The sequence below is a fragment of the Indicator indicator genome, chromosome 15 (assembly GCF_027791375.1).
Source record: "Indicator indicator isolate 239-I01 chromosome 15, UM_Iind_1.1, whole genome shotgun sequence".
NCBI classification, from domain to species: domain Eukaryota; kingdom Metazoa; phylum Chordata; class Aves; order Piciformes; family Indicatoridae; genus Indicator; species Indicator indicator.
The window spans coordinates 11,020,047-11,047,842 of NC_072024.1; the positions used below are offsets into that span (position 1 = coordinate 11,020,047).

The 27,796-nt window shown below is 51.8% G+C and overlaps 2 protein-coding genes across 2 annotated transcripts in view; one reads left to right on the forward strand and one right to left on the reverse strand.

The window, feature by feature from the left end:
* The window catches only part of MTMR14 (myotubularin related protein 14), a 34,777-nt gene extending 21,969 nt beyond the window's left edge, over positions 1-12,808 (reverse strand). The window contains exons 1-7 of the mRNA XM_054387682.1: positions 12,689-12,808; positions 12,473-12,612; positions 7,363-7,471; positions 6,308-6,383; positions 5,534-5,594; positions 4,840-4,962; positions 4,260-4,333 (exon numbers count right to left, since the gene is read on the reverse strand). Coding sequence (XP_054243657.1) covers positions 4,260-4,333; positions 4,840-4,962; positions 5,534-5,594; positions 6,308-6,383; positions 7,363-7,471; positions 12,473-12,612; positions 12,689-12,808 — 703 coding nt within the window. The remainder of the gene's footprint in view (positions 1-4,259; positions 4,334-4,839; positions 4,963-5,533; positions 5,595-6,307; positions 6,384-7,362; positions 7,472-12,472; positions 12,613-12,688) is intronic.
* Positions 12,809-14,488: 1,680 nt separating this feature from the next.
* On the forward strand, positions 14,489-26,112 carry LHFPL4 (LHFPL tetraspan subfamily member 4). The gene is made up of 4 exons (XM_054387589.1): positions 14,489-14,903; positions 25,398-25,634; positions 25,822-25,838; positions 26,074-26,112. The coding sequence occupies exons 1-4, from the start codon at positions 14,498-14,500 to the stop codon at positions 26,080-26,082; spliced, it is 669 nt and encodes a 222-aa protein (XP_054243564.1). The 5' UTR covers positions 14,489-14,497; the 3' UTR covers positions 26,083-26,112.
* The last annotated feature ends 1,684 nt before the right edge of the window (positions 26,113-27,796 follow it).

Below are 27,796 nucleotides of genomic sequence, written 5' to 3' on the forward strand. Positions count from 1 at the left end.
CAGCTAACTGATGCCTAACAACAGAACTGCCCTGTGGGACTGAAGTGCTGGCAGCCCTGGGCTCCAGAGCACCAAACCAATCAAAACCGCTGCCTGTGGGAAGCAAAGAGCAGCAATCATCAGTACAGCATGAAGCATGGCCCCCCAGCAGCAACAACCCTGAGCACTCAGCAGTGAACACAATCACACAGCAAAGGGCAAGCTCCAAACACACAGCAAACCTGGAACTGGAGGGACTGATTTGATTCTTTCACAAACAAGAGGTTTCACCAAGAAGCTATGCTCTTCAGGGCCACTGGATTTTGCACAGATCTAAGGCACCAATCTGACATGCCAAGTGAGAATGAACCAGCAAAAGGAGGTGATGGCAGAGCCCTAGGGAAGCCAACTTTCACAGGGCATCTGCTGCAGGTAACAAGAAAGGGCTGAGAGGCAGCTGTGATTTCTCTCACATTCAAGTCTCCTCTTTCAAACATGTGAATTGCCTTGTGTGAAGGAAGAAGGTACATAACCACTTCCAAGTTTTCCTCCAAGCCCTCCCCTCCTGAGTTTGTCCTTTGGCTCTGTTCTCAAACAAGTATTTGAAGTCCCTGCTGCTGCAAACTGCAGTCACTTAGTCACAGCTGAGCAACACCATTAGCACTGTGGCTGCCTGCAGCTACAAAAAACACCTCTCCCAATGTACTGTGCATGCCCTGGCAGTGCCCACATTACCAAGACACCACTGAACACTGGCAATGATTCTTACCCTGCCACTCACAAGTAACTCCAATGACAAAAAAAACCCCAACAAACCAACCAATCTTTGTGCAAGAACAGGACTAGCCTTCAAAAGTGCACAGTCAAGAAGCAAGCAATTTGTCAGCTGAGATTTAACTCCAGTTGGACAACAAAGGCAGAGAGTGGGGGATTATGGCAGTAAGTATTGGCATTTACAAATGCCAACTACCAAATGGAAAAGAGGGTTTTTCTGTACTGTTGAAAGCACAGAAGCTTCTACAGATAGCCTCTTCTATCCCAAGTTTTTCACTCTGGACAGTCATTGCTGGGTAAAAGCCTGGCTGGCTGGCTGGGACCACTGGCAGTGAACAGAGTTAAATCCAATTGGTGGCCAATCACGAGTGGTGCTCCCCAGGGCTCAGTAATGGAGCTAGATTTATTTGATGTATTTATCAACACTCTGATTGGGTTAGGTGGGTAGGTTGATCAGCCTGAGAGTAAGAAGGCTCTACAGAGAGATCCAAACAGGCTGGATTGATGGGCCCAGGCCAGTTGTATGAAGTTCACCAAGGCAAATTTCCAGGTTCCACACTTGGGTCACAACAACTCCGCTGCAATGCTACAGGCTTGGAGAAGAGTGCCTGGAAACCTGTCTAGTGGAAAAGGACCTGGGGGTGTTGGTTGACAGCTGGTTGAAGATGAGCCAGTGGTGTGCCCAGGTGGACAAGGCAGCCAACAGCTTCCTGGCTTGTATCAGAAATAGTGTGGCCAGAAGGACTAGGGGAGTGATTGAGCATCTGTACTCAGCACTGGTGGGCCACACCTCAAATACTGTGTTCAGTTTTGGGCTCCTCACTATGAGAAAGACAGTGAGGTGCTGGAACATGTCCAAAGAAGAGCAGCAAAGCTGGTGAAGGGTCTAGAGAATAAGCCTTAAGAGAAGCAGTTGAAAAAACTGAGGTTGTTTAGTCTGGAAGAGGCTCAGGAGAGATCTTCTTGCTCTCCACAACTAGGTGGTTGTGAAGAGGTGGGGATCAGTCTCTCCTCCAAGGTGGCAAATGACAGGACGAGAGGAGGCAGCCTCAAGCTGTGCCAGGAGAGGTTTAGGTTGGACATTAGGGAAAATGTCTTCATTGAAAATGTTGCAAAACACTGGAACAGGCTGCTCGGGGAAATGATTGAGTCACCATCCCTGGAGATGGCATTATTTATTATTTAAGAAACATGTAGATGTGGTGCTTAGGGACATGCTTTAGTGGTAGACTTAGCAGTGCTGGGTTAACAGCTGGGCTTGATAAAGGCCTTTTCCAACCTAAATGATTCAATGCCTGGACACTGCCTCATTCACCTGAGACAACAGAAGCTTGGAATAACTTTAAAGACAAATTACAAAACTGAAATTCTTTTAATGCAAACCTAGAAACATCATTAAAAATGCCTCACAGAGTTTGCCCAGTCACTAGAGGGGCTGCTGATCCTTAGATGTGTATCTTAGATTTACAGAATGACAACATTCCCCTGTGGGCCAGCACTGCTGAATTCAGGGAACATCTGCAAGGAGAATTCCCAGTTTTATAAGGTTTACCTCTAGCATGGCAGTGAAGAGTTGCTAAAGGAAAGCAGCTGTCCCAGATGGCAGAAGAGGAAGGACCATCACTGAATACTGCATACAATATGCAGATCCTCATACAGTAACAACTTGACAGCTTAACTTTATAGAGATACTTCTTGACCATGAGCTGGCAATGTGCTCTTGTGGCCAAGAAGGCCAATGCCATCCTGGAGTGTATTAGAAGAGGTGTGGTTAGTAGGTCATGAGAAGTTCTCTTCCCCCTCTACTCTGCCCTAGTGAGGCTGCATCTGGAACATTGTGTCCAGTTCTGGGCCCCTCAGTTCAAGGGGACCTCAGGGAGTTGCCAAGTGCAGAGCCATGAAAATGATTATAGGAGTGGAACATCTTCCTTACGAGGAGAGACTGAGGGAATCTCTTTAACTTGGACAAGAGGAGCCTGAGGGGTGACCTCATTCATGTTTAAAAGTTATAAAGGGTGAATGCCAAGAAGATGGAGCCAGGCTCTGCTCAGTGATGCCAAATGACAGGACAAGGGACAATGGGTGGAAGTTGAGGCACAGGAAGTTCTATGGAAACAGAAGGATTTTTTTTTTCACTGGGAGGGTGACAGAACACTGCTATGGGCTGCTCAGGGGGGTTGTGGAGTCTCCTTCTCTGGAGATACTCAAGACCTGCCTGGATATGTTCCTGTGTGATCTGGTATAGGTGATCCTGCTCTGGCAGAGGGGGTGGACTAGAAGACCTTCCAAGGTGCCTTCCAGCCCTTAACATTCTGTGATTCATTCTTTACAAACCCTGCAGAAGGCCTGTGTACACTGGCTCTCTCATGTTCCAAGTTTGGTGAGGCATATGGCAGCAACACACACCTGTGCCTCATGCTACAGAAGCCAGCAATATCCTTATTTCTGAACATCTCAATCTGCATGGCAAACTAGATTGATTTAGCTGGACATAAAGAGCAATTTCTTTACTAGGAGTGGTAAAATACTGGAAAAGGTTGCCCAGGCATATGGTTGAGGCCCCATCCCTGAAGACATTCAAGATCAGACTTGATGTGGTCCTGGGCAGCTTGATCTAACTGGAGGTGTCCTTGCTCACATGCAAAGATGACCTTTGAGAGTCCCTTTCAACCCAATGCAATCTGTGAACTTGTGTGAAATCTTCACACAGCTTCTCTGAATTGCCACTAATTGCTGCATGAAAGGAAACAAATATAAAAAAAGAAAGAAAAAGAAAGTGTCATATGTTTAAGAACAGCAACTAGTAATCAAGGAAAAATTTGGGTTTGGATCATCCACAATGTGGGTTTTCTGGTTTTATTTCCCTCCCCCTCTCCCTTTCTTTGTGTGCAGAGGAAAAAGAACATTCCTTTCCTGCAGACAGTCTCACATCCAATCCTGCCACAGAGGCTGACATCAGCAGGCAGGCAGCAATATTCAGCTTGTCTTTAAGAGTGCAGCAAGTGACCCAGCAGTGGTTGCTAGGCACAGGGACTGATACAGACAGGGAGATGGGCTGGAGTGGTCTGCCTCTCAGCTGTGTGTTGCAGGCTTGGGTTAATGATTTTGCCTGGCACTGTGATCTTACAGTGATGTTCTGGAACAGTAGGAATAGAAAATACTCTTAAGAATTGGGGTTTTACATAACACAAAGCAAGGCACATATTTTGCATCAAGTAGTAGTTTGGAGTTGCACAGGTGTCAAAGGCCATCTTAACCCCAGCTCCACCTCTGGGACTTTTTCTTTATGCTTGAATTAATTAGAGAAATGACTTTGCCACCTCAAAGAGAGCCTAATGCTGACTCACTCCACTAGAGCACCCAGACTCGTTACAGTGTTTTCAATTTAAAAGAGCTTTCTCCAGAGGGAGCATAGAAAGCCAGAGTCATTTCAACACACACACACAGTCCCCAGAAATGGATTGTCACCTGTCCCTTGGGAGTCCCTCTGGACATCAGTCCTATACCTGGATATGGGATGGAGAGAAGTGTGAAATCAGCATAACGTTGAGCTTTGTCCACCTTCTCAGAAGACGTCACACTGCAAGGTACAAGAGGAAAACAGCAGACATTTGTGAAGTATTCTTCACAGGGATACCAGCACTCAAAGAGCTGCCTGTCACATCTCTTCACTCAGTAGCAAGCAGGGGCAGAACTTAGTCAACACATCCAAATAAAAGATATATCCCAAATGCACTAAAGCTTTCCTCTGAGAGAAATACCTGGAGAAACATCTCCCTCTGTTCCTATACATAGGCTCCTTTCCTCTCCCCTTTCTGTAAGGATGACTGTCAAATCACAGAGGGCTTTACAGAGAGAAAACATACTCAGGCTGCAGGAGACAGATGAAAGCAGCTATCTTTCCCACTGAACCAACATTTTCTGTCCTAAAACCAGAAATCGTTCTCTTTACAGCATCAACTAACTGATGCTGCTTGCAGGCACTGCTCCTAGGATGCTAAGTGCATGCCCAGTGGCAATCCACACGCCAGGGCTATGCTAGCTGCAATCCAAAGCCAGCAGAAAAACAAAGGAACCCAGACTCACTTCAAGCCAAACTTCACCTTCTTGTTTTCCACCATCAGGTCACAGATATAGCGGACAGACAGGTATCGAAGCAGCTTGATGTCATGCCCTCTGACCTTGTCAAACAGCTGGGAATCTGCATTTCTGCAAGACAGACCAAGGCAAAGCAAGATGAGCACAGAAGGCAGCCCGCGTTGAGTCTGATTCTTTGCACAACACTGCCACAGCTCTTCCCTGAGCTGCTTCTAGCCATAAGCTTGCACAGCACAAGCATTCTCTCCACAGGTCAGAGCCAGACTCTGCAATGAACTGATACTGCAGACTTTGTGATCAGGGTTCCTCCCCATGTCTCATGCTGTTCTGCAACAAGCATGTAAAATATAGAACAGCTTCTCCAGCCTCGAGATGTACTTTTTGATGAAGTACTTTGATGTATTTTTTTGACACACGCCTGTGTAATTCAAACACCTTTTTAAATGGCTCTATATATTTCTCTCTCCAGCCCTTCCCTCTGGCAAGAGATTAAGAAGCTTCAGTTACATGGGGTTGACAGCTATTAGCATTCAAGACTCTTTTCCAAAAGTAAGAAAAGTAAGACTCCAAGCTTGGTGATGGTCTCAAGCCTGCACCCAAAGCCTAGGCCAGAAAAGTAGCTGAGTCAATAGATGGCTTTGGTCCAAACTCCAGTTTCCCCAGCCCAGTGATGCATACAAACCTAAGTGCAGGATCTTCCTCTGATATGTCTTCAGCATCTGCCCAAGCATCATCAGAACCTCCTGCAAGGAAGGCATTAAGAACTGAAACTTGTGTACACCAACTCAGGCCCCAGTCTGACAAAACATGAATGTGCCCCAGGGCATGGTTTGGTGCCCTCTTTCCTGATGTAGGAAAATACTGAGAGCACTTACATTTCCTCTTCCTGAAAAGCCCATTTTCCAACATAGCAGACTCTCCCCTTGTCATTGCAAAGGATCTAGGCAGGTCAAACTCATTAATGACAGCCAGATGGACACCCCAATAGTGCTACACTGCGCTTCGCTAAGCCAGGATTCAGCTCTCACAATGCACATACCCAATACTCTGCTGAAGAGCTTTCCCTAGAGTCCAGCATATCTCACCATTGCCAAGATTTGATTCCCAATGATCAAGAGACAACAACATCTTATCTTCTTTCTTCCATTATTCACACCTTGATGTTTGCAAATAAATACCTTTAATCCTTTGGGCTGCCTTACTTGCCCACATGCTTCTCATAAGTCACTTCACTCTTGAACTCTTTTGCCTCTACTCTTAAGAGCTATGTTGCTCCATCCTGTCACATGGTGCTTGGACATGGACAAGAAAGATTTCAGTCTTTGCTTTATTATGCCTGACACAAACAGGTTCATGCTAGAGCTCTGCATCAGCTCTCAAGAAGGGCTTGCTCTCATGTGTAGGTCACTGTCCCAGCACTGACCAGGCAGACAATGACAAGTGGGTCCTCACTCACCTGAGAAGATATAGTTGTAGCCAGTGCGCCCATAGAGCTCTCCCCAGCCGGCCAGCGTTGCCGATCTGCAGATGTGCTGGAGGGAGATTTTGTTATTAACCACACATGCTCCAGGAGTCTGTCCCTCTGGCCTCTTTGCTTCCATACTATACACAACTGCAAGTATCTACAGCAGTCACTCCCACAGCCCTGGTCCAGATTGAGATCTCCAGGCACATCTAAGTCCCAAGTGCCTTTATCTGTAGCTAGTTTTTAAATTACAATTTCATCTCTTGTTCTCCAGTTCGCTAACACAGTCAATTCCTGCCTAGTTAGCAATGGCTGTGTTCTGCTAATACCCTGCTTGAGTCTTATTTCCATGTTCCTGTGGATAAGATTATGCATAGTCCCACTACAACTCTGGGCAGTTCATTCCTACAGGAAAAGGTCATCAGGTTCAGCTCATGATGGCTTCAGTCAAGCTAGATTAAAATTGTCACAGGCCTGATTTTGCAATTCACAGTGTTTCTAAATGGAACTAAGAAAACTGAATTCAGCCACTCAAATGAGACTATTCCTACAGGGCTTCAGTACAGTTTAAGTAATCCACATAAAAATGAACCTAATTTTCACTTTTTTAACAAATCCCCTTGCAGGGGATTGCCCACGCATTTATAAGACCATTTATGCAATCTTGCCTCCCCAGAGAACAGACAAGGGAATCTTCTTTTTAGAGGGAAAAGTTATTCAAAGGGAGCTCACTGCTGGGAAGAACAAGGGGCAGAAAGTGACAATAGCTGTCTCCCAGAGACCAGATGTCTTTGGTCCTTCAGAAGAGACATACAAGTGGAGAAAACATTAGCTCTTTAGTGCAGTGCTCCACAGTGTGGTAAATTAGTCTGAAAGCCTCACAGATGATTTACATAGCACATGCAGCAAATGCTACCTACTGCTACAGGCTGCCTGCTTGTACCCAAGAACAGTTTTACAGCTGACTGAAGATGTGGCTGTACAGTTCAGAGAGCAGAAAGAAAGGCCATTTTCTAAGTTAAGACAGGTAACTCAGGATGCTTTACCTTTCCCTTGTACAGAATGACTGGGCAAACAAATCGTCCTCTACACCTCGCCATCTTACTTCGGTTGATGAGGTCCTGCAGTTTGCCAACCTGCACAGTGCTCTCAAACCTAGTGGACAGAGAACTGGTTCAGTACACAGAGCATCTTCTCACACATCTTTCAACAAAGCTGCTAGAGACACCTTGGGCTGCAATCCCCATCCCTTTCACCTATAAGCCAGCTGTGAAGCTCTCAAACAAGAGGACACTAAGAACTGCTTCTGTGGCTATACAATGCATACAGACACTGTTGTCTCTCCTTTTCTTTATTTGGAAAAGGAGCAGCAGCACAGGACATGACCAACAAGCATCTTCAAGAACTGGCAATACAAGTACTATCAGAATGGCTTAAAATGTGGAGCGCTAATGAAAGACTACCAGAGTGAGCCAGTGCCTTCCAAAAATACACGTTCTGCTTTCTTCCCCACCATCTTTCCATCAAAAAGAAGCTCAGCACTACCACTGGAGTGATGGCACTCACTATCAGAGTAATGACTTTGCAAGGAAAAATAAATAAAATAAAGAACCAAAACTAGAACATTCACCGAACCTTACTTCTGGTCACTTGGACATTTGCATGCTGGGTTAATTAGACAACTGTCTAAATCAGGTACTGGGCTGAGCAGGGTATTTACAGTGATGTCATCTCCATCTGTGTACCTAAATTTTGTTTGATTTTCTGGTTAAAGTTAAAACAGAAGTGTGTTCCAAGTTGAAGACAAGTTAAAAATTGTTGCAGTTTGTCCAAGTACCACTCTACATTTGACAGGAATCCAAACTGACTTCTGAACTACACAGACCTTCAGGAGGAACCATCAGTGCAGGGAGGACTAGAGTTTTCACAAGGAACTAGAGAAGCATCCAGATTGTCATCAGTAAAACTAGATGAAGTATGGACATACAAAACTGCATGGCCATGTCCTTAGAGATGATTAACAAGAACTTCCAGTTAGTGATTTCCAGCAACGACACTCAGTAGAAGAGCCTAGATGAACTGGTTGGTCTCTGAATGCTTGTATATTGTTGATGTGCTAAGTATGAAAAGAGGGACAGATAAGATCATGGGAAATTCTCCAGTGATAATTAGGATAGCCAGGAGACAATCAATTCTGCAAGAAGAACCACGATGGACTGACTGCCAGAAGCAGATGACGTGAGGGCACAACAGTACATGCATTAGGGTGAAAGAACTTGCAACAGAAAGGGAGAAAAACTCAAAGGCAAAGGACAGTGTTGGCCTAAGATCAAATTAATATCTACTACTGAAAGTTAAAAGAAAGTGGCTAATCTTCAGATTAGGCAGAAGCAACCTACCTGCAGCTGTCATTCTGAAAAGGATAAGAAAAACGATCGATTATTAACATGGAAATTGATCTGTTTAGGGAAAAGGTTATACAAGGTAGTGCCAGTGGAAGCAGAAAAACAGCAAATAAGACCTTCAAATCCTACTCTGTTGTTTGGTGGTGGGCTTTTTTTTTGGTTGGTTGGTTGGTTTGCTTGTTCTGTTTTGTTTGTTTTAAAGGATTCGATTCTCAGAATTCATAGCGGATGCTTAAGATTTTCCATGTGTTTCCCGACAATACACAACCATTTTGGCTGTCCAGCTCCAAGAACCTTTGATATATACCAAAATTTAAAGAACACAAAACTAATCTTTAAATGCTGTGGATGGGAAGGTGCTAAGCGCATCAAGACAGGCAAATGCTAACACAATGCACTTTACATGGGAGCAGGTGAGACTGCACACAGACAAAAGCAGACACCTGGTCAGCACAGCCCAAATTCTGCTCACTGCAAACCCCTGAGAGCTCCACTCCACAACCTCTTCCCTCCTCAGAGTGCACCCTGAATAATACACACTGCAGGAATGGCCCACGAAACATGGGAAGTGATACCTTCCTGCCTTATTCCCCAATATCAAACTACTTTAAATTTTGAGAGATTCTGATGTACTGATTTGGTTGTGGGGCTGTTTTTAAATGAATGTGCTCAGTTAAGAGACACATCCTGCACTCTGCTCCAACTGTCTTTAAGTTTCCTTTGCAAAAGCAAATGCAACAGAGATACAACTTTCATATAGTGTTACCAGAGTAGCTCTGTGACAAAGCTTCCAAGCCCAGAAGATGGGACTCAAAAAATATCAAACACCTGGAAGATCAGAAATTGTAAGAGAAGCACTTCCTCAGAAGCTGGAACAAGACAACATTTCACCGCTCAGAACACTAAGGATGCCTCCCTGGAAAGGCATTGCAGTGTCCAAGCAGCGTGGCAGGGACCTGGGACACAGGGTGCAAGGGAAGCCCAGTGCCCCACAGGGCACGAACTGATGAGCCCCTCTGCCAGGCTCCCATGCTTGCTCTTTAGGAAGAAGCCTGCCTGTGCACTGGAGAGACCTGCTCTGCTACAGACCTGGCTGGTGGACCTTCTCATCTCACGAACCACTGTCAGTGAAGCTAGAGATGAACATGGTAAGTAAACAGAACTGTTCAGAGACTACTGCAGTAAGGGAAAAGGCTGCTCTGAAGAACAGATGCACTGCCCTTACCGAGACAAGTGATCAAATGCAGCAGAGATGGGAGCAAAAACTATTGGAAAAGGTTCAAAAAACAAAGCACTCCTCCACACCAGTGTGTAAGAGCAACATTAAGGCTGCTCGGCACAGGGTAGAGAATGAGGTGGAAGAAATGAAGTGTTACCTTTAATCTATTTTTAAAATTTTCAGTATATTCAGGGTTTTTTTTCTTCAGGTTTATTTTCTTCAGAAGTTTTTCCAGAAGATACTGCTGGGCAGCCTTAACCTCTGTGTTAATTAATGGCCTGCCTGCCCACCCAAACATCTTCGTAAACACAAGGGAAACACTTCCTATAAGAGCAAGCAACTGTTTTGGCAACTGTATATTCCAGACAGGTCTGAAGCAAATATGCTTCAGGTTAACCATCATGGCACTGGAACAGAAGTGTTCCCCTCACATTGTTAGAATACAGCCAACCATGATTCTATTTGTGTGGAGTGCAGACACACCACAGAAGTGTCAGATGAAACCAAAGACAAAGACTGGCCTGTGTCTGAGATCTGGACGTTTTCATTAAGCACGGTCACAACACCTTTAATACAGCAGGTAAAGAACTGAGCCAATCCCTCTGTTACCATTGCCTGCAGCCTCTGCCCGCTCCTTCTGTGGGGATATCAGAAACTTCCAAGCACAGGGAGTGTTCTCCTAGCTGCTGGACATGCTTTGCCACTTTCTGTGCCTCCCTGTGAAAAGCACCTGACCATGGAGCATGCAGGCCAAAAAACACACAGTAAATTCCTCCTGAACCTGCCTGGACTTTAGAGTACTGTTAGCAAACTTTGATGAAGCAACATCCCTTCTTCCCACAGCTGCCCATTCAGATCAAGAAACTGATCTAGGTTAAAAACATCTGGGTTTTGCTAGTTTCCCCACACAGCTTCAGAAGCTGTTGAACCAATGGGGAAGTGCAGAGTTTGCCTAAAGGAGAAGTGCTTCTGAAAAGCCTTGGTATCCTCAGGGGTGTGAAACATCCTGCACGCTTCAAGGAAGCCCCACCAGCTGATTATTACAAAAACAAAAGGCAGCCAAAGACACTTGGTCTTAGAAGAAGTGTTCTGTTCACTGGAAGAAGTTCTCACATTCTCTCACACAAGTGCAACAGTCTCCATTTCATGATTATTCAAAAAGTAATTATGATAAAACTAAACGCAGCTAAAAAAAAAAAAATCACTAAGCAGCTTTAACACTCAAAAATCAGGGTAAGAGGGATGATAAAAGATAGTCTGTTTCCATGACTCCTAGGTCAGCAGAGCAAGACTTGGAAAAGAATCAGTATTTAATATTACCATTGATGGCTTGCACGAGTCTTGGAAGAACACAGGGCATTGAGTGGAAGTATGCTTGAATTCTCATCAAAAAAATTACACATCCTTTCCTCTTGCAAGAGCAGGAAAAGCAGAAGTGCTCAGTTTCTGTTCCTTAAAGACACTCTTAGCTACATGTACAACTTCAGGCTTTAGTTTCCTTTTTTTTCTTTTTTGTAAGGGGTTTAGTCTTTTTAATCTGATCTACCCATTGAGTAGAAACTCTCCCGCCTGACAACCAACCCCCTCCCACAGCACTTGGCCCACCTGCCAGTGTGGCAGCTGGCAGTTTGCCTTTTGCTGCCAAAGCGGTAGGACACATAACGAAAACTTCATGACTATCATCCTTTTGAACTTGTTACTCTTGTCACAAACACATTTTAGATTGCAAAACTGCATTATGTTTTGTTGGAAAACAAAGCAAAGAGAGAGGCTGTCATTAGAGCTGCAAGGAGCAGCTAATGCTAAGCAAAGCCAACATGATTGTGGGTCAAAGTCTAGAAACATACGAGCTTGGACTTGCACTAAACTGCCAGCAAGTGTTTCCCGTTAACTCACTGAACCTCAGCACCACAGAATCAGGTACCATGGAGTGGGACAGACTATTGTTGAGATTGTCTTCTCTGTCCAGCCCCTGTTAACCCTTCTGCCCCAAGATGCCTTCCCGTCTAAAATGTCTCAGCTCAGAGGCCTTACAGCACGACCATGGGCATTTTTCACCAAGACAGGGAGAGCATTACACAGTCCTGGTCCCAGCCACGAGAGCAGGGTGACCTGCAGCACAGCAATCTACTCGAGGACAAATGTGCAGCAGAGCTAGCACTGGCCTGGAGCACCCTGTTTCCTCCGCACACTTTGAATTACAGACTTGGCTTCACAGCTTACACCACGGAAACTCAAGAGACCTGGGGAGCTGGGAGGAGTCCCGAGGGATCTCGCCGACGAAGCGCGCCCCTGGCAGGCAGCGGGGAGTGCCCCAGGAGCGGAGTACACGGTGGCTGACACCGCCGGCTATAATTAGCCGCAGCACAGCTTGGTGGGGCTTCCCTCGGGCGGCGGGAGCCCCGGAGCGACAGCGGCTTCCGGCAGACGCGAAAGCTCCCTGGGCAACAACGCGAAGCCACCTCCACCGGCTGTGGGCCATGCGGGACAGGGTGCGGCGCAGTGAGACCGGGAGAGCACTGGGAGCCTTACGGGTCGCGGCTGATATCACGCTCCAGGAGGACGATGTGCCGCGGGTAGTGGGCGCAGACCTCGCCGTGCACATTGGAGATCACGCTGTAGCGGTAGTCGCGGCCGAAGAGCTCCAGGCACCGCCGCTCGATCCGCTCCACCTGCGGACAGCCATCAGTCAGCACCCACCGTACGGACACTAGCTCCCGGCCCCCGCCGCAGTCCCGGTCCCCTCACCTTAGCAGCGGCACCACCACCGTCCTTGGCGCGGTACTGTGTCCGGGAAAACTCCAACAGCAGCTCGATCAGGGCGCGGTCCCCGGAGCCCGCCGGGGGGCAGCCGCGGGCCGCCGCCATCCCCGCGTCGCTTATCACCACCGCTGGCCCATAACCCCACCCTGCCCGCCGCTTCCGGCTGCCGCTTCCGCCCGCTCGGCCAATCATCGCCGAGTGCAGGCCACGCCTCTTCCGCCCGCCACGCCGGCGTCATCGGGGTGCGACGTACTGCGAGACTGTCGAGCTGTCCCCGGACCTCCGGGCCCTGCTTTTCTCTTCTTCACCGGGCAGTGAGCGGCCCCCGCTGAGCTCCCAGCGGGTGAGGACCCACCTGGCTCTCGGTGTGAGCCCGAAGCAGGGCGCGGCGGGAGGAGCGGGGCCCGGCGCAAAGGCAGGCACGGCCACGGCACCGGAGTCGTGGGGCACCCCTCGGGGGCAGGCTGTGTTACCCAGCAGCGGAGACAGGGGATGCCGAAGCTTTGCATAAGCCATGTTTATGCCTTTTGAGAGAAGGGGAAAAGACTGGCAGGGACCGCTGGGCGGATCTGCCCGTGACGCTGCACAGGCATGCCCAGGGCGTTGCTCTTCGTCACGATCCTGAACCGGCTATTCATCAAAAAAATCTCCCTCGGGGTGTGACCACACACACACAAAGCCAGTCGCAGTGGGAGCTACCAGATATATGGTAGCGCGGGCACCGGAGGATGGCTGTTGTGGGCTTCAGAGAGGCAGTGGCTCGTCTGTCCAGGGTGGGACTGGGGATGGTGCCAGCTTGTAGTGTTTGCACCGGGGTTAATAGATGTTACCGGTACAGAGCCAAACGCAAATGGCCCCTTTGCCGGGAAATATGAAGGTCGTTTTCACCTACATGTGTCTAATTTGCAAATTGTGAACTTTGACAGGGCTTGGAAATGAATGAGGCCTGTGGAGGATTTAATGAGAGTGGAGTTCAGTTACAGCTGTCACAGTGCAGCTTTACTGCCTTGAGAAGAAAACTGGCCCGTGGTGTTTTAGAGCCAGTGTGAGGCTGCTGGGACATGGGGACAATTTTGCAGAGTGCCTGCTGCTTGGTCTGACAAGCGGGTCGGGAAGGCCCGTTGCTCGCCTGGGAAGAGGGGGCTGCTCTGACAGCCCGCGGGTCTCCCCCAAGGTCGCGGAGGGGCCGGGGAGATGAACACCCTCCCAGCGGCCTCGCTTCGGGCAAACGTTTCCATTCATGCACCTGTCAGCATTAACCAGGGCAGCCTCAGGTGGCTGGGTCTGTGCCCAGGCGCTGCCCCAGGCGGGCCCTGCGCGGCACGGTGGGACCGAGCAGTCGGGAAGCGGCCCCGGTGGGCCAGTGTTACTGCAGCGGGCCCACAGCCGCCCCAGCCCGCACCATACCGATCCGTTCTGAACCGTGTCCAGGCGGCCCACGTCAAAAGCTCACGAGCGCGTTCCGAGCCTCATCGAGGCAGGGACTGAGCCCCGGTCCGAGCGTTACCAAGACCTGGGCGGGCGGAGCCGAAGGTGACCGAAGCGGCGCGATCCCCGCGGCGGCAGGCTCGGCTCGGCTCGGCTCCGCAGTGGCGGGGGGGCGCGCGGGCGCGCGCGCGGTGGGGGCGCGCGCGGGGCGCAGAGGCGGCAGCCAAGATGGCGGCGCGGGTGGCGCAGGGGCCGGCAGCCCGCGGGCGCGCCTAGGCCGCGGGCCCCCCCCCGCCCCCTTCCCCCGGGCGGGATCGTCGCCGTCGCGGCCCCGTCCCCACCTCCGGCAGCGCGGCGGCCGGCAGGATGCTGCCCTCGCAGGAAGCCTCCAAGCTCTACCATGACAACTACGTGCGGAACTCGCGCGCCATCGGCGTGCTCTGGGCCATCTTCACCATCTGCTTCGCCATCATCAACGTGGTGGTCTTCATCCAGCCCTACTGGGTGGGCGACAGTGTCAACACGCCCAAGCCCGGTTACTTCGGGCTGTTCCACTACTGCGTGGGCAGCGGGCTGGCGGGCCGGGAGCTGTCGTGCCGCGGCTCCTTTACCGACTTCAGCACCATCCCCTCGGGCGCCTTCCAGGCGGCGGCCTTCTTCGTGCTGCTCTCCATGGTGCTGACGCTGGGCTGCATCACCTGCTTCGCCCTCTTCTTCTTCTGCAACACCGCCACCGTCTACAAGATCTGCGCCTGGATGCAGCTGCTGGCAGGTACCTACCGCCACCCCTGACGGACCTTCTCCGGGCATTGGGGCGGGTGATGGGCGTGGGGGATGTGGGGTTCACTGAGACGTGCAGACACCAGGTACAGGTAGCAGGGTCCCTGGCCATAGGGAACACTAGGGTTGCTCAAGGAAGCTGGGCTGGGTCCAGGCACTGCAGGGATATGGTTCCACGAACCAGCTCTATGGCTTCCTGGGACACCCAGGCCAAGCACTTATAGCACTGAATAAGTGCTACTCAGAGTACCAGCTTGGGGCACCAGCTTGGGGAACTGGCACCCAGGTCTTCCCAGGCACTGCTATCAGGGCCTCTGGCCACATAGGTGAAAGCACTGTGGGGCCATGGTTTCACAAAATAGCCCCAGGGCTTCTTGGAATAGCCAGGCCAGGCACTAGCATAGACCAAGTATCAGGAATGAGCACTGGCTCAGAGCACAAACGCCTTGGGCTCTCTAGGTGTTGGTATCAGTGCCTCTGGCCACAACACCAGGGATTCCCCAAGAAGTCTGGGCTAGTTACAAGTATTGTGGATCTATAGGACTTTCCAGCCAGGAATTGTCTCTGGAGTGCTCCAGGGCTTTCTGGGACACTTAGGCCAGGCATTAGTACTGACAGAACACCAGGAATGGGCACCTGTTTTGAGCACTGGCTGCTGGGAATCTCCTGGTGAGATCTGACTCCAGGGATCCACAAGCTTTCTGGGACACAGCAGGAAAATTGGATCAGGGGGCCCTAGAACAGACACCAACTCTGGGGCACCTGGACAGCTTGGAGCATCCCAGGACAGCCTGAGTAGGGACTTGCCTCAAGGCACCCCAGTACACCTCAGTCAGGGACCAGCTTTGGGACTCCCTACAACAGAGTCAGGGACCAGCTGCAAGGATGCCTTAGGAAGCCTTGAACCTAGATCCCACCCTGAGCACCCCACATCAGGGACTAGTCTCCTTGCCAGCCCCAAGGACATCCCTGGGTAAGTCTGCCTCAAGAGGATACCCACTTTAGGGGAATGCATGGATGCCCCCTACGGTATAAAAGCACATATTCACAGACAGTCCCCCCAGCTGCCCCTTAAAGAGATATTGTGCCCAGGCCTCCTTCACCCAGCATCATGAAAGGACTGTGAGGACAGACCTTCCCCAGCTGTCTGCATAAAGAGACCCCAAGTACAGTGCTTGCCACGGAGGGACACCATGCGTTTACCTTGATGTCTTTGCACTAGTGGCCAGAGACTCAAGCCCATTCTCCCCAAACATGGTCCAGTCTATAGAGCCTCTGTAGCTCCCTCCACAAAAGAAACCCCACCACAGATGTACCCCAATATCCTTATACACTCACTCTTCAAAGGGACACTCTGAAGGGGACCTATTGCATACATCGATAGGGATCTTGAGTATCCCCTTGAGCATAGACCTCCAAGCTGTCCTCATAGAGGGTCTGTCCTTTTGGGAGAAAGACCTTGAGAAAAGATGCTTTCACTTCTCTCTCTAGTTTTACCATGCAAGGAAAGACATTCTGTACTGTATACAAAGTGTGAATAGACCCAGAGCCCCCCCACATTCTTAATGAAAGGATCCCAGGAGAAGGTCTCAGTCCAATGAATGTGGAAGAACCAGCCCCATGATGGTAGAGGCTTGCAGCCTGCCCTGCTCTCTCTGTTGCAGCTGGATTGGGCTGGAAAGCTTGACCTCTCCTCACCCAGATCAGGACCACAGCCAGACCTGGTGCTGCCTTGGTCTATCAGGAAATTCCTTCATCTTTAATTTTCTCTGTCCCAAAGATTTACTGGTTTAAGGCAAGCTCAGAGCCCAAATCCTACCGATTGTCAGCAGCTTAATCAAGAGGCTTGGAGCACCCAGCCGGTGCTGCTGCTGTGCAGGGAGACCTGTGGCATAGGAACTGCACTGATGGCAGCTCCAGACCTCCTATTCAGTGCCCCCTGCCCTACCTGGCTCAGACTTGGGTGGCCACAGCAGCACCCTGCTGCTGTCACCTCTAGGCACACCGCATCCTTCTTGGGGTTTGTCCCTGCTCACACTTTGCACCTTGCAGCTACACCTGTGTTGCTCACAGCTGCCCTTGTGAGAACCCTGTGTGCATGGCGTGCTGGGGCCATGGGCCAGCTCTTGGGGCTCCAGCTGGCCTAGGCTTGTCTCAGAGCTCTACCAAAGCAGCATGGCTATGTGGCTTGTCTTGGGGAAAGGCCAAGGCAACATTAAGAGAGACTGGCCATCCACCCTGCCCTGAGACAGGGCAGCATGAGAGACCTCCTGTCTCATGGGAGAGGCTGCTGCTGCCATCAGGGAGGGCCACGACACAGAGAGGTGGTGGGGTGCTGTGTCCCAGCAAGAGGGAGTCTTGTCTGGGCAGGGTTGAACTTCCCCAGGAATGTCAGAGACAGCTGCAGGTGGATGTATTAACCTTGCACATGGAGAGGGAGCTGACACCATGGAGAAGACACCATGGGCCAAATCCCCTGGGTAGGGCAGGGATATGGCCTGATGCAAACTCCGACACAGCATGATGGCAAACTTAGGAGATTCACCTGCCTGAGAGGTTGTGGGGACTGTGCCAGGGCTTGGAGGGGCAGAGAAGGGAAAGGCATTCCTCCTGCCTTGGTGGACTTGTGCCACCATGACAGAAGCAGCAGTGAGGCTCAGAGTTTCATTGTCTCACTGGTGGAAACCAGATAAACCAAGTAAAAGACAGAGAGATGGGGCAGAGGAAGGTCCACCCTGACCCTTCAGGATGGCTGGTGCAGAATACAGGGCTGCTGAGCGAGGACAAAAACGTGCTCTTCAGATGAGAAAATGCAAGAGCAGGAAGAGGGGGGAGCAGGAGGAGAGGAGGATCAGGAATTTAGTAACTCTTTCAGAAAAAAAAAAAAGTTTAAATCATCAACGTCTAATTAGTGGACGATAATCAAGAGAGGGTTTAATTAGAGCTTCACAGAAAGCTCCAGCTCAAAAGGCACTGCCCCCCTAGGAGAAACTGGATCTAATTAAGAGGAAAGACTCTGCTTTATCACAAATAGAAATGTAGCCATCTGCCCTGCTCAAAATCCCAGTAATGCAAAATGAGATTTTGCTAAATCCTTCTGTTATAAAACCAGAAATGGGTCTTAAGCATGAGCACATCAACAACTGCATGACTGACTGCACCTTGATACCACAGCAGTCCTCAGAATTAGTGGAGGAGCTCCTTCAGGAAGTCCCATGGGATTTGATGCTTGCTTGAAGAGAAATGGGCCATGTGGGTGGCCCCTCTCATCCATCCTCCATAGAGAGCAGGCACAGGAGTGAGATGAAGGCAGCAGGACTGATTTTTGTGGATGTCTCCATTTCATCAAGCATGCAGCAGACATCTGCTAGAGCCTAGGGCACAGGACTACACCACCATACACTGAGGAGGCTACCCAGGAGCCTGAGCATTTCCTCTGGTTTCACAGTGCTGTGCTCTGATAACCCTGTGAGTTAACTTTGAGCTTTGAGCAAAGTTGTGCTGGTGTCCCTGGAAGTGAGAGTGGGTGCCACGGCTGTGTGACACCTCACCCACCTTCCTCCTGTGAGGACAGTCACTCTGAGTGTATCTGGGGCTCTGTTTTCAGGGGGGCTTTGGTTTTGTACTTGCATTCTACTGAGGGTCAAGAGGCAGTCATCTGAGCACACAGTCCCTCTTGCATGCAAGAAGTGAATGCTCGCATCTGAAGGCATTTCCTTGCACCTCAAGTCTGGCAGTCAATATGCTGAGACCTTCCAGCTCCCTTAGGCCAGGCACAGTACTACACCTGGGGTGCCTTTCCACTTGGGACCATGTCCTTGGCCATGGGGATGGGGTTTGTCTTTATCAGTGGCACCTCAAAGTTGATTGTGGTGTGTCCAGGCACCTTTGCTGATGGAGATAATACATATCTCTGTCAGCCCTTATCTCCCTTGGGAGACCCCCTTTGGAGTTACACTTGTCTCTTGGATGGGCTCTTCCCACCCAGTGTGTGAACCAGGAGGAGAAGCAGATCCTTGATCAGCAGCTTCATCTTCTGTGCTCAAGCTGTGTTTGCCACCAGCTGAGCCAGGACCCCTCACAAGGCATGGCTGCACAGCACTTTTTCAGCACACCCCTGAAGAGGAGTGGGGAGGAAGTCCTTTGCCAGCTCCTGGGCTGAGCATGGCTGAACCGCACAGTCTGGTGGTGTGGCTGCAGCCTTCAGGGAGAGCTGTGGCTGTTTAACCTGGAGAAGAGAGGACCAAGAGAGGATCTGATCAATGCTTGTCAATATCTAAAGGGTGTTTGTCAAGAGCATGAGGCCAGACTCTTTTTAGTGGTGTCCCATGACAGGAAAAGGGGCAGTGGACACAAACTGGAACACAGGAGGTTCCATCTGAACATAAGGAAACATTTCTTTACTTTGAGGGTGCCAGAGCACTGGAAGAGGCTGCTGAGAGAGGTGGTGGAGTTGCTTTCTCTGGAGAGATTCAAAACCTGGCTGGACATGATCCTGGGTAATCTGATCTAGGTGACCCTGCAGGGGTTTGGACTAGATCATTTCCAGAGCTTCCTTCCAAACCCTACCATTCTGTGATTCTGTGAAAGCAGAGTCTGGGCCGAGTGAGCACTGCAGGCCTGAAACACGCCTTGGTGCTGGTGGTGATGCAGTGGCTTTGCTGAGCCATGTCAGGACAGGCTTCTCTTCCTGACTGGGATTCACTGGAGAGACAGCTCCTCTCAGAGAGAGTTTGGGGGTTCAAAAACATTGCTTTTTTTGTGGATGTAAGTCATTCATTGAAATCCTTAATGAAAAAAAATGAGAGAGAGATAGCACTGCTCCGAACCAGCTAGGAGCAAAACAGGAATAGCTGCTGGGAAGGATGATGAAGTCTTCAAGCCCTTTCTCTGCCCACAGGAGAAATATTGCCCATAGGTGATCTTCCAGGTGAAGTGCTTCCACTTGTTGACCTTGCAGCAAAAAGGAGACACCACTGCTGAAAACCTTTGTATTTGCTGAATTACCTACTGGCTTCTGACCCCAAAGAAAGCTTTCCTGAATCATAGAATCAGGGAATCATAGGATTGTTAGGGTTGGAAGGGACCTCAAGGATCACCTAGTTCCAACCCCCTTGCCATGGGCAGGGACACCTCACACTACATCAGGCTGTGCAGAGCCAGATCCAGCCTGGCCTTAAACACCTCCAGGGATGAGGCTTCCACCACTTCCCTGGGCAACCTGTTCCAGTGTCTCACCGCTCTCATGAGAAGAACTTCTTCCTAACATCCAATCTGAATCTACCCACTTCTATTTTTATTCCATTCCCCCTAGTCCTATCGTTATCTGACACCCTAAAAAGTCCCTCCCCAGCTTTCTTGTAGGCCCCTTAAGATACTGGAAGGCCACAATGAGGTCTCCTCAGAGCCTTCTCTTCTCCAGACTGAAGAGTCCCAACTCTCTCAGTCTGTCCTCACAGGAGAGGTGCTCCAGCCCTCTGCTCATCCTCATGGCCCTTCTCTGGACGCGCTCCAGCACCTCCAGATCCTTCCTGTAATAGGGGTTCCAGAACTGCACACGGTACTCCAGGTGAGGTCTCACCAGAGCAGAGTAGAGGGGGAGAATCTGCTAATCCTGTGGTGCAGCAGGGACAGGAGCAGGAGCTCACATCCTTCCAGCACCTTGTGCTCGAAAGTGGGCAGCCCTGGCCTTTGGAACGCAGCACAACCCTCCCGTAGTAGCTGTTAATGCAGCCTGTGGACCCGCAGGCAGAGGCTGAGCTGGTGTTTCAGAGCTGCTCGTGTCCTAGAGCTTACATCCCTTAACTGTTGTTCCAAATAAAGTAACTGTCAGTTCTGATTCATGCAAACCCATAACTCTATTCTGAATCCTGCTGAGTTTTTGGCTCAGAAAGAGCCTGTGCAGAAAAACGCCGTAAGGGAGCTCCTGTCTGTGTAAATGGCTGGTGCTAGCAAACTGCCTCTGGGGTCACTTAGCTCTGAGGGCTCTCTATTTTTTAGGAGTGGGGAGGCTGTGTTTTTCTCCTTTCCTTTTGGCACTCAGCTCTCATGAGGTTTCCTGATGAGAAGCAGCCACTCCAGACCCCAAAGTGGGAGCACAGCCTGTAGTCCTCTGGGGGTTACTCTGGGGCTTGTGTGCAGTGCCCAGGGGCACTACATTGGTGATCTGTAGTGTGGACCCTTGGTGTGCAGATTGCAAAGCATCACAGTGAGTGGCCATGGGCACAGTGGAGGATATTCCTTCACTTCAGCACAAGGTGAGGGGCTGGAGTGCAGGCGGGAGTGACACTGAGCTATCTCCAGCAGAGAGATGTGTCTGTGGTGAAGGTTGGGGTGATCTGTGGAAGGGCAGGGGACAGCAGCTTGCTGAACCTGAGGGAGGGTGAACCACTGCCCATGGGGCCAGACAACTCACTGTCCCCAAGCCAGGTTTAACAAGCTCTTCTGAGACTCAGCAGTTGCTGATTGTCCCCCAGTTACCCCCACATCTTCTGATTTTTAGTCCCATGTATGTGCTGTGGCAGTGTAACGCTCTGCATGCCTGTCCTGTGAGGGAGGTCGTGTGTCTCAGCTGCAGGGCATGTTCTTACCCCCTTCCACCCCATGGCAGACAAGAGCACTAAAGAGCCAGCCTTCTTCCAAACCTGCAAACTAAACTAGACAGCTAAAGTGATTAAAAAAAACAGATTTGAAGCCTGCAGGCACAACTGCATAGGTCTGGGGCAGCACTGGGGTAGCTGTGGTGCTCAGCAAACACATGGCTGACTCGGGCGGGCAGACTTGGCTGAAGGCAGCGGCTGTGAGTGGATGTTACCCTGCCAGGAGGAGCCTCCTCAGCTCTCAGCTAAAATCTTGCTCCACTGCTGCAGCCTGAGTCATAACACTGAATTCCCTTCAGTTAATTTGTGAGGGTATCAAAACCCCTTGAGATGCCTGTCTCATTTCCCTGACAAAGGGAGCACCAAAGAATGGGAAATCAGGAACCAGCTGCAATACCAAGTTGAGAAATGCCAGAGCCCCAGCTCCCAGGGGCATCGCTGCAGACCACAGCTACTGTGTCCTCCCTCCACATACCCCCTGCCCCACTGACTGCTGAAATGCCCTTTCTCAAATCTGCCTTTCCAACTGGGAAAACTGGAAGAAGGAGCTGGAGCCCAGAGTCCGTGGGAGGGATAGCAGCTGTGGGGTGTGACAAAGTGGCTGACTGTCCTCAGTGCCACCAGCAGTGGGGACCAGCATGGCACCCTCAGAACAACGGGAATGAAAAGCAAAATGGAGAGGAGTGTGGTTATTTTTTGTCCTTTGATAGCAGCTGTTGTAGATGTCATCACTCAGTGTTTCCCATGCAGTTGCGAGGCACAGAAACGGGCTGTTTTAAACAAACCTCAAGCTCTTCCTGCAGGTCTGCAGGGGACCTCGGTGCTTTTGGAAGCAGATGCTGGCAGAATGGTGCTGTGGACAGAGGGATGGGCAAGCAGAGCCCCATCCTTGTGCCCCTCAGACCTGCTGCAAGGGGTTTGTTGGAAAGGGCAGTGCCAAGGTTTGTCAACCACATAGGGATTCCCTCTTTGTTTGTGCTCTGCACTTCAATGTCACTCCTTGCTGCAGGCACGGTAAGGTGCTTCCAGGACATCAGGTGGCCTGGGGACACGTAGTAAAGGGAATTGCTTGTGACAGAGCAGAGGACTTGGCTTGCTGCTGGGAACACATAGGACAGATGGGCAGAGGAGAAGAGCTGTGCTGCTCTTCACTGGGAGAGGACCTGCATTCGGTCGCACAGCCCCTTCCTGGGGAGCTGCAGAGTAGTGAAGGGCTTGGGGGAAGAGACTGCTCACCCCTGGGCAGAGACATTTGGGCACGTGCAGTGGCTTGGGCATGCCCCTTTGCCCTGGTGGTAGATTTGTTGTTTGATTCTCTCTGGCAAACAGGGGCTGTGAGATCTTGGGCGGAGCTCCTGGAGCTGCCTTGGGGGCCAGGGCACAGGCTCCCCTTTGCGCTGGTGCCAGTGCTGAGAGGCCACATGGGGACAGGAGGGACCAGGGCAGGCAGATGCAGGCTAGAGCCAGCCCAATGGTTCTGTCAGTGGCCATGGCTTCCTGCGCTGACTTGCTGCTGTGTTGTGACAACCAGCTCACCTGCTGTGTGTTTCTCTTGCACCTTTTTGAGCTGCTCTCTGCTATTGCCATGAACCCTGTCTCTCCTGTCCCCTGTGGGTGCCATAGATCTCACAACACATTAATCCACTGCCTTTGGTGTTACTGCCCCACCCTGCCATGTTTAGGACCTGGTGATGTCTTGGGAGACCCTCATACATGTGGAACAGTGAGCGCTGTAGAGCAGCGAGCTCCTGTGCTTTACCCAGGCAGCTGGATCTACCTAGAGCCCAAATAAATGCTCAGAAAGACAGAAAAAAATCGTGATACTAGAAGAGTCCAAGGGAAAACCCAGAGGCTGCTGTTCAGGTCCTGTGAAGGCCCAACTGAGGGCCGTGCACAAAAGTGGGAGCTCACTCAAGCCCTTGCAGGTAAAATTGGCACCTGATTTTCATTTAACTTACATTTACTGCCTTCTGCCAGCCTGGAGCAGAGCCCTGTTCTTCTCTTCTGGGCTGAGAGGGGCTGTTGCTCAGGGCTGCTGCCTGGCCAAGCAGCTGGAGCGCTCACCCTGCTGCTTGCCATGCTTTCCTGTGGGCTAAGCATGCACCCAAGGCTCTTTTCTCCTCCTCACCAATTCCAGCAGAGCTGTTACAGCCATGCCCATTTCTAGGCTGAGTTGTGTCAGCCTGACCAGTGCTGTGGGAGCAAAACCACCCCTTACTGGGAATGGCCAAAGGACACCTTCACTTTTTTCACAGCTGTGCTGCACCAACAGCTCAGTGGATCCTAAAATCCTCTTGACATCTTTGTTTTCCTGGGAGGAGTCCCCAGCACAAGTCTGCCACTCCTCCTCGCCTTTAGCTCAGGTCCTCAGCTGAATTTCATGCCATCTAGCTGGAAGGTACCCAGGTTAGCAGGTAGGCCAGGTTGCTCCTCACTGTTGGAACAGGCTGCCCAGGGAAGTGGAGGAGTCACCATTCCTGGAGGTATGTAAAAGATGTGTAGATGTGGCACTTTGTGACATGGTTTAGTGGTGACTTGGTGGTGCTGGGTGAATGGGTGGACTCAATGACCTTAAAGGTCTTTTCCAGCCAACCCAAATCTGTGATTCACTGTGCAGCACACACCATCAGTGCTGATTATATGTTTCCTTCCAGAGGGCATGGCTCTGGGTTGGTCTCATCCCAGCAGGCAGAGAGCTTCCCGAGATGAGGCCATTCTTGGCTGGGAAGTCCCTGGTGATGATGTGCTGGAGATGCCAGCTTATCAGCTCCTTGTGCATGCACTGCACTGTGCAGTCATGTGGTGCCAGGGTGGCACCAGGGCTGTGTACGGTGGTAAATCAGCTCACAGATCTTGACACTGTCTGCAGAGGCCCTTTTACCAGGTGGGTTTGTAACGTGGCTGGAGGAGACAGAGACTGGGTGGCAGCTGGTCTGTATGATGCACTGGTGCACAGACTGCCAAGGACAGGACCCCTGGGGACAGGGGTCCTGGGAAGAGCAATCAGCACAGCTCATTGAGATGTGAGGGTTGTGCTGAGTCCCAGTGCAATGCCCTGTGCCAGCCCTGTACTTGCTTTCACCTCATCCTGGGCATTCTCTTCCTTACTGAGAGCAAAAGCACCAGTCAGCACCCCAGAGCTTGCCAGCCAGACCTCCAGCTGCTATCCCCTGGGGCTGCTGCCACAGCAGCACATGCCCAGCAGGGGATTGGTGTTTCTCCAGCAGTAAGGGCTGGGGAGGTGTTTTGTTACTGGTATGGGCACAAGTCTATTGGTTTTTCCCCAACCCAGGACAAAGACACCCCCAGGGCACCCCAGCTGCTCTCCAACATCTTTAATGTTTTCAGTTTTCCCAGCTGATAGGGAGTGAGGAGCTTTTGTAGTTGCTCTGCGTAGAAAATGTGTCACCTCCTTACCTTAACAGTCATGGGCTTTGTCTAAGCATTTCCCTTCCTGTTGATCCCTGAGGTCTCCCTGCTCAGCACAGGCTGTGAGGTGGTTTGGTACAAGGGCTCCCGGGAGTGATGACCCTCTTGGCAGGCAGCATCCCTACCCACAGCATGGCAGTAGCTCCTGCCCACAGGTGGGGAGCTTGTGGTCATCAGGAAAGCCCATGAGAAACCACTGATCCTGTGACTGATGCTTGAAGAAGCCAAGACCCTGAAGTCCCCATTTGTGCATGGGCCAGGTTTGGAGCAGCCACATGCAAACACAGTCCCCTGCCAGAGCAGCCATGTCTGTCACTCGCTGTGTCACCTGCCTGTTGTGGAGCCAAGGTGGGTTCCCTGCGGGCCCTGGCTGCATCCATACACTGACTGGGGCTCAGCACCTGGCACGGACACCCTGGGGGTCGCTCTGATGCATCACCCTCCTCTCCCCCCTGCAGCGCTCTGCCTGGTGCTGGGCTGCATGATCTTTCCTGACGGCTGGGATGCAGAGACCATACGGGACATGTGTGGGGAGAAGACAGGGAAGTACTCCCTGGGCGACTGCTCCGTGCGCTGGGCTTACATCCTGGCGATCATTGGCATCCTCAACGCCCTCATCCTTTCCTTCCTGGCCTTTGTCCTCGGCAACCGGCAGAACGACCTGCTGCACGAGGAGCTCAAGACAGAGAGCAAAGGTGAGCACTGTGCTGCCAGGGGTCCTGGGGGGGAATAGCCTGGGGGCCTCAGCCCCTCTGGCAGCCTGCAGCTGGGTGAGGGTCTTGGGGGCTTAACTGCCACCTGCAAAGTGATGCAGGCATGGCAGGATGGGAGCAGGCTGCTGAGGCCCTGTCCTGCCTGACACCATCTCTTCTGTTTCCACAGATTTTGTTGGCACTGCGGTAAGTCCTGAGTGTCACCATCCTGTCCCCTAACCCTGACTGCATTGTGCCTTTGGGTGCGGCTGTTCTGGGTGGCCCTGGATGGGATGGGGACCCTGGTTGTGTGGGGCAGTGGGTGGTAGGGAAGGGGGGCAGCAGAGGTGGGGGCAGGTATGTGTATGGCGTATGCTGGTGGCATGATGGTGCAGTGAGGCCTGCCCAGCACCAGCCCTGACCCACTGTGCTCTCCCTGCAGAGGATATAAGGCTGAGCGCCTGCAGCAGGAGCCTCTTCCCACCATCAGCAGTCTGGGCGTTCCCTCCCTGTCCTGCCCTTCGTCTGCTGCCAGTGGCCATGCTCTGCCCCCAGGGCTGTGCTGGCCACCCGCTGCATCTGCGGCCACCGCCATGCCCATGCCGGCACCACCATCCCACGCACCCTGCCACTTCCACACCCCATGCTGCCTGTGGGCCGCCGTCAGGGGAGGATGCCCCAGCTTCATTCAAGAACAGCATCCAGCTGTGGTTTTGTTTCAAGGAAAAGACAGTCTTGGAGTTTTTAACAGATTTCTACATCCCCAGGACTCCTGACCTGCTGCCTCCCACCTGAACGTGTGCCCAGTGATGCCCTGTGCCGGCTGCTCCAGGCCCTGGCCCCCTCCCTGCTCCCATTTTGTACAGCTCCGTGATCCTGTCTCCACAAGCTAGGGGACCTGGCGGCTGGGACAGGGCCCAACCCCTACTTTTATGTGTAAATTCATATTCTCTAAACAGGGTAAAGTGACTTGAGCCCCCTCACTCCCTGCCGTGGGAGCCCGGCCCCAGGACATGGTGTTTCCTGGCATCTGGCTGGGGGCTGCTGCTGCTGCTCTCTGCCCCCCAGCACAGGGGCTGCTGAGACACCCAACTTGCGCTGCTGCTGAATGTAAGCCCTGGTAAGTGGGAGCAGCTGACCACACAACCCCCCTGCCGGGCAGGTGTAGGAGGACCCCTCACCAGCCCCCTCCCCAAGCTGGCCATGGGCTGTTGCCAACCACCTTCCCTTCCCATCCCCATACGGTGCTTTATCTCCACTGGTGACGGCAAGGCTCTTCCTGCCACAAAATGTGGCCAGCGGGATTCAGGTGCTCCTGTGCCCACCCTACCATCCTGGCCGTGTCCCCTGGCTGCACCTCGCTGGCCCGTGGTGATGGCCTGCGGGGAGCCAGTGGCAGCTGCCTGTGGCAGAGCTGAGCCTGGCAGCCTCTGAGCATGCCCCGGCCTCAACTGCACACATATGGCACCCAAGAGCTGGCACTGACACCCTCCCCAGCACAGGTGGCTGCCGTCCAGCTGTGGCTCTGCTGGCCAGACCAGTGTATGCAGGTTTCCCCAAGTCCTGGCTGCAGGGAGCTTGGGTAGCTGCAGCCCCTGCAATGCAATAAAGTCCTCAGCACTGGCCACGTCTCAGTGCGAGCAGACGGGGGCTGTTTGCAGGGCCCCTGGCTCCCCAGGGTCTGGCAGGAGCCCTGGCAAGGCTGGACTGAGACGCTGGGCAAGGCATGGGAGAGGGGCTGGGATGGGCACAGGGAGTAGAGCAGGAGCATGGCCCCGGATGGGCAGCCCTGGGCAGAGGAACTCTGGAGGCTGCTGAGGAATGGCAATGAAGGGCTCTGCAGGAACCGTTGCCCAGCCCGGGCTGCCAGGGGCCGGCAGGAGCAGGTAAGTCGTGCCCTGAGGCCCTGCGGTGAGGGACTCAGCTGTGCCGAATCACTGTCTGGGAGCCAAAGCCACTCGGGACAGCACACGTGCCAGCACTCCTACCACGGTCTCTGCTAGCCACGAGCCTGGTGGTGGCCACATCACTCCTGCAGCTGCCCTCCAGAGCCGGACCAGCAGGAGGGCCCTGTGCCCAGAGGCAGCTGCCCTCCAGAGCGGGGCAGCAGGAGCTCCCCATGCCTGGGTCTTGCCAGCTTGCAAGTGCTGTTGCTGGCTGAATTG

Bases quoted from the DNA above. Each gene is read 5' to 3' on its own strand.
- LHFPL4 (XM_054387589.1), top strand. From the start codon at position 14,498: ATGCTGCCCTCGCAGGAAGCCTCCAAGCTCTACCATGACAACTACGTG. The intron at 14,904-25,397 runs GTACCTACCGCC...TCCCCCCTGCAG, and splicing joins CTGGATGCAGCTGCTGGCAG to CGCTCTGCCTGGTGCTGGGC.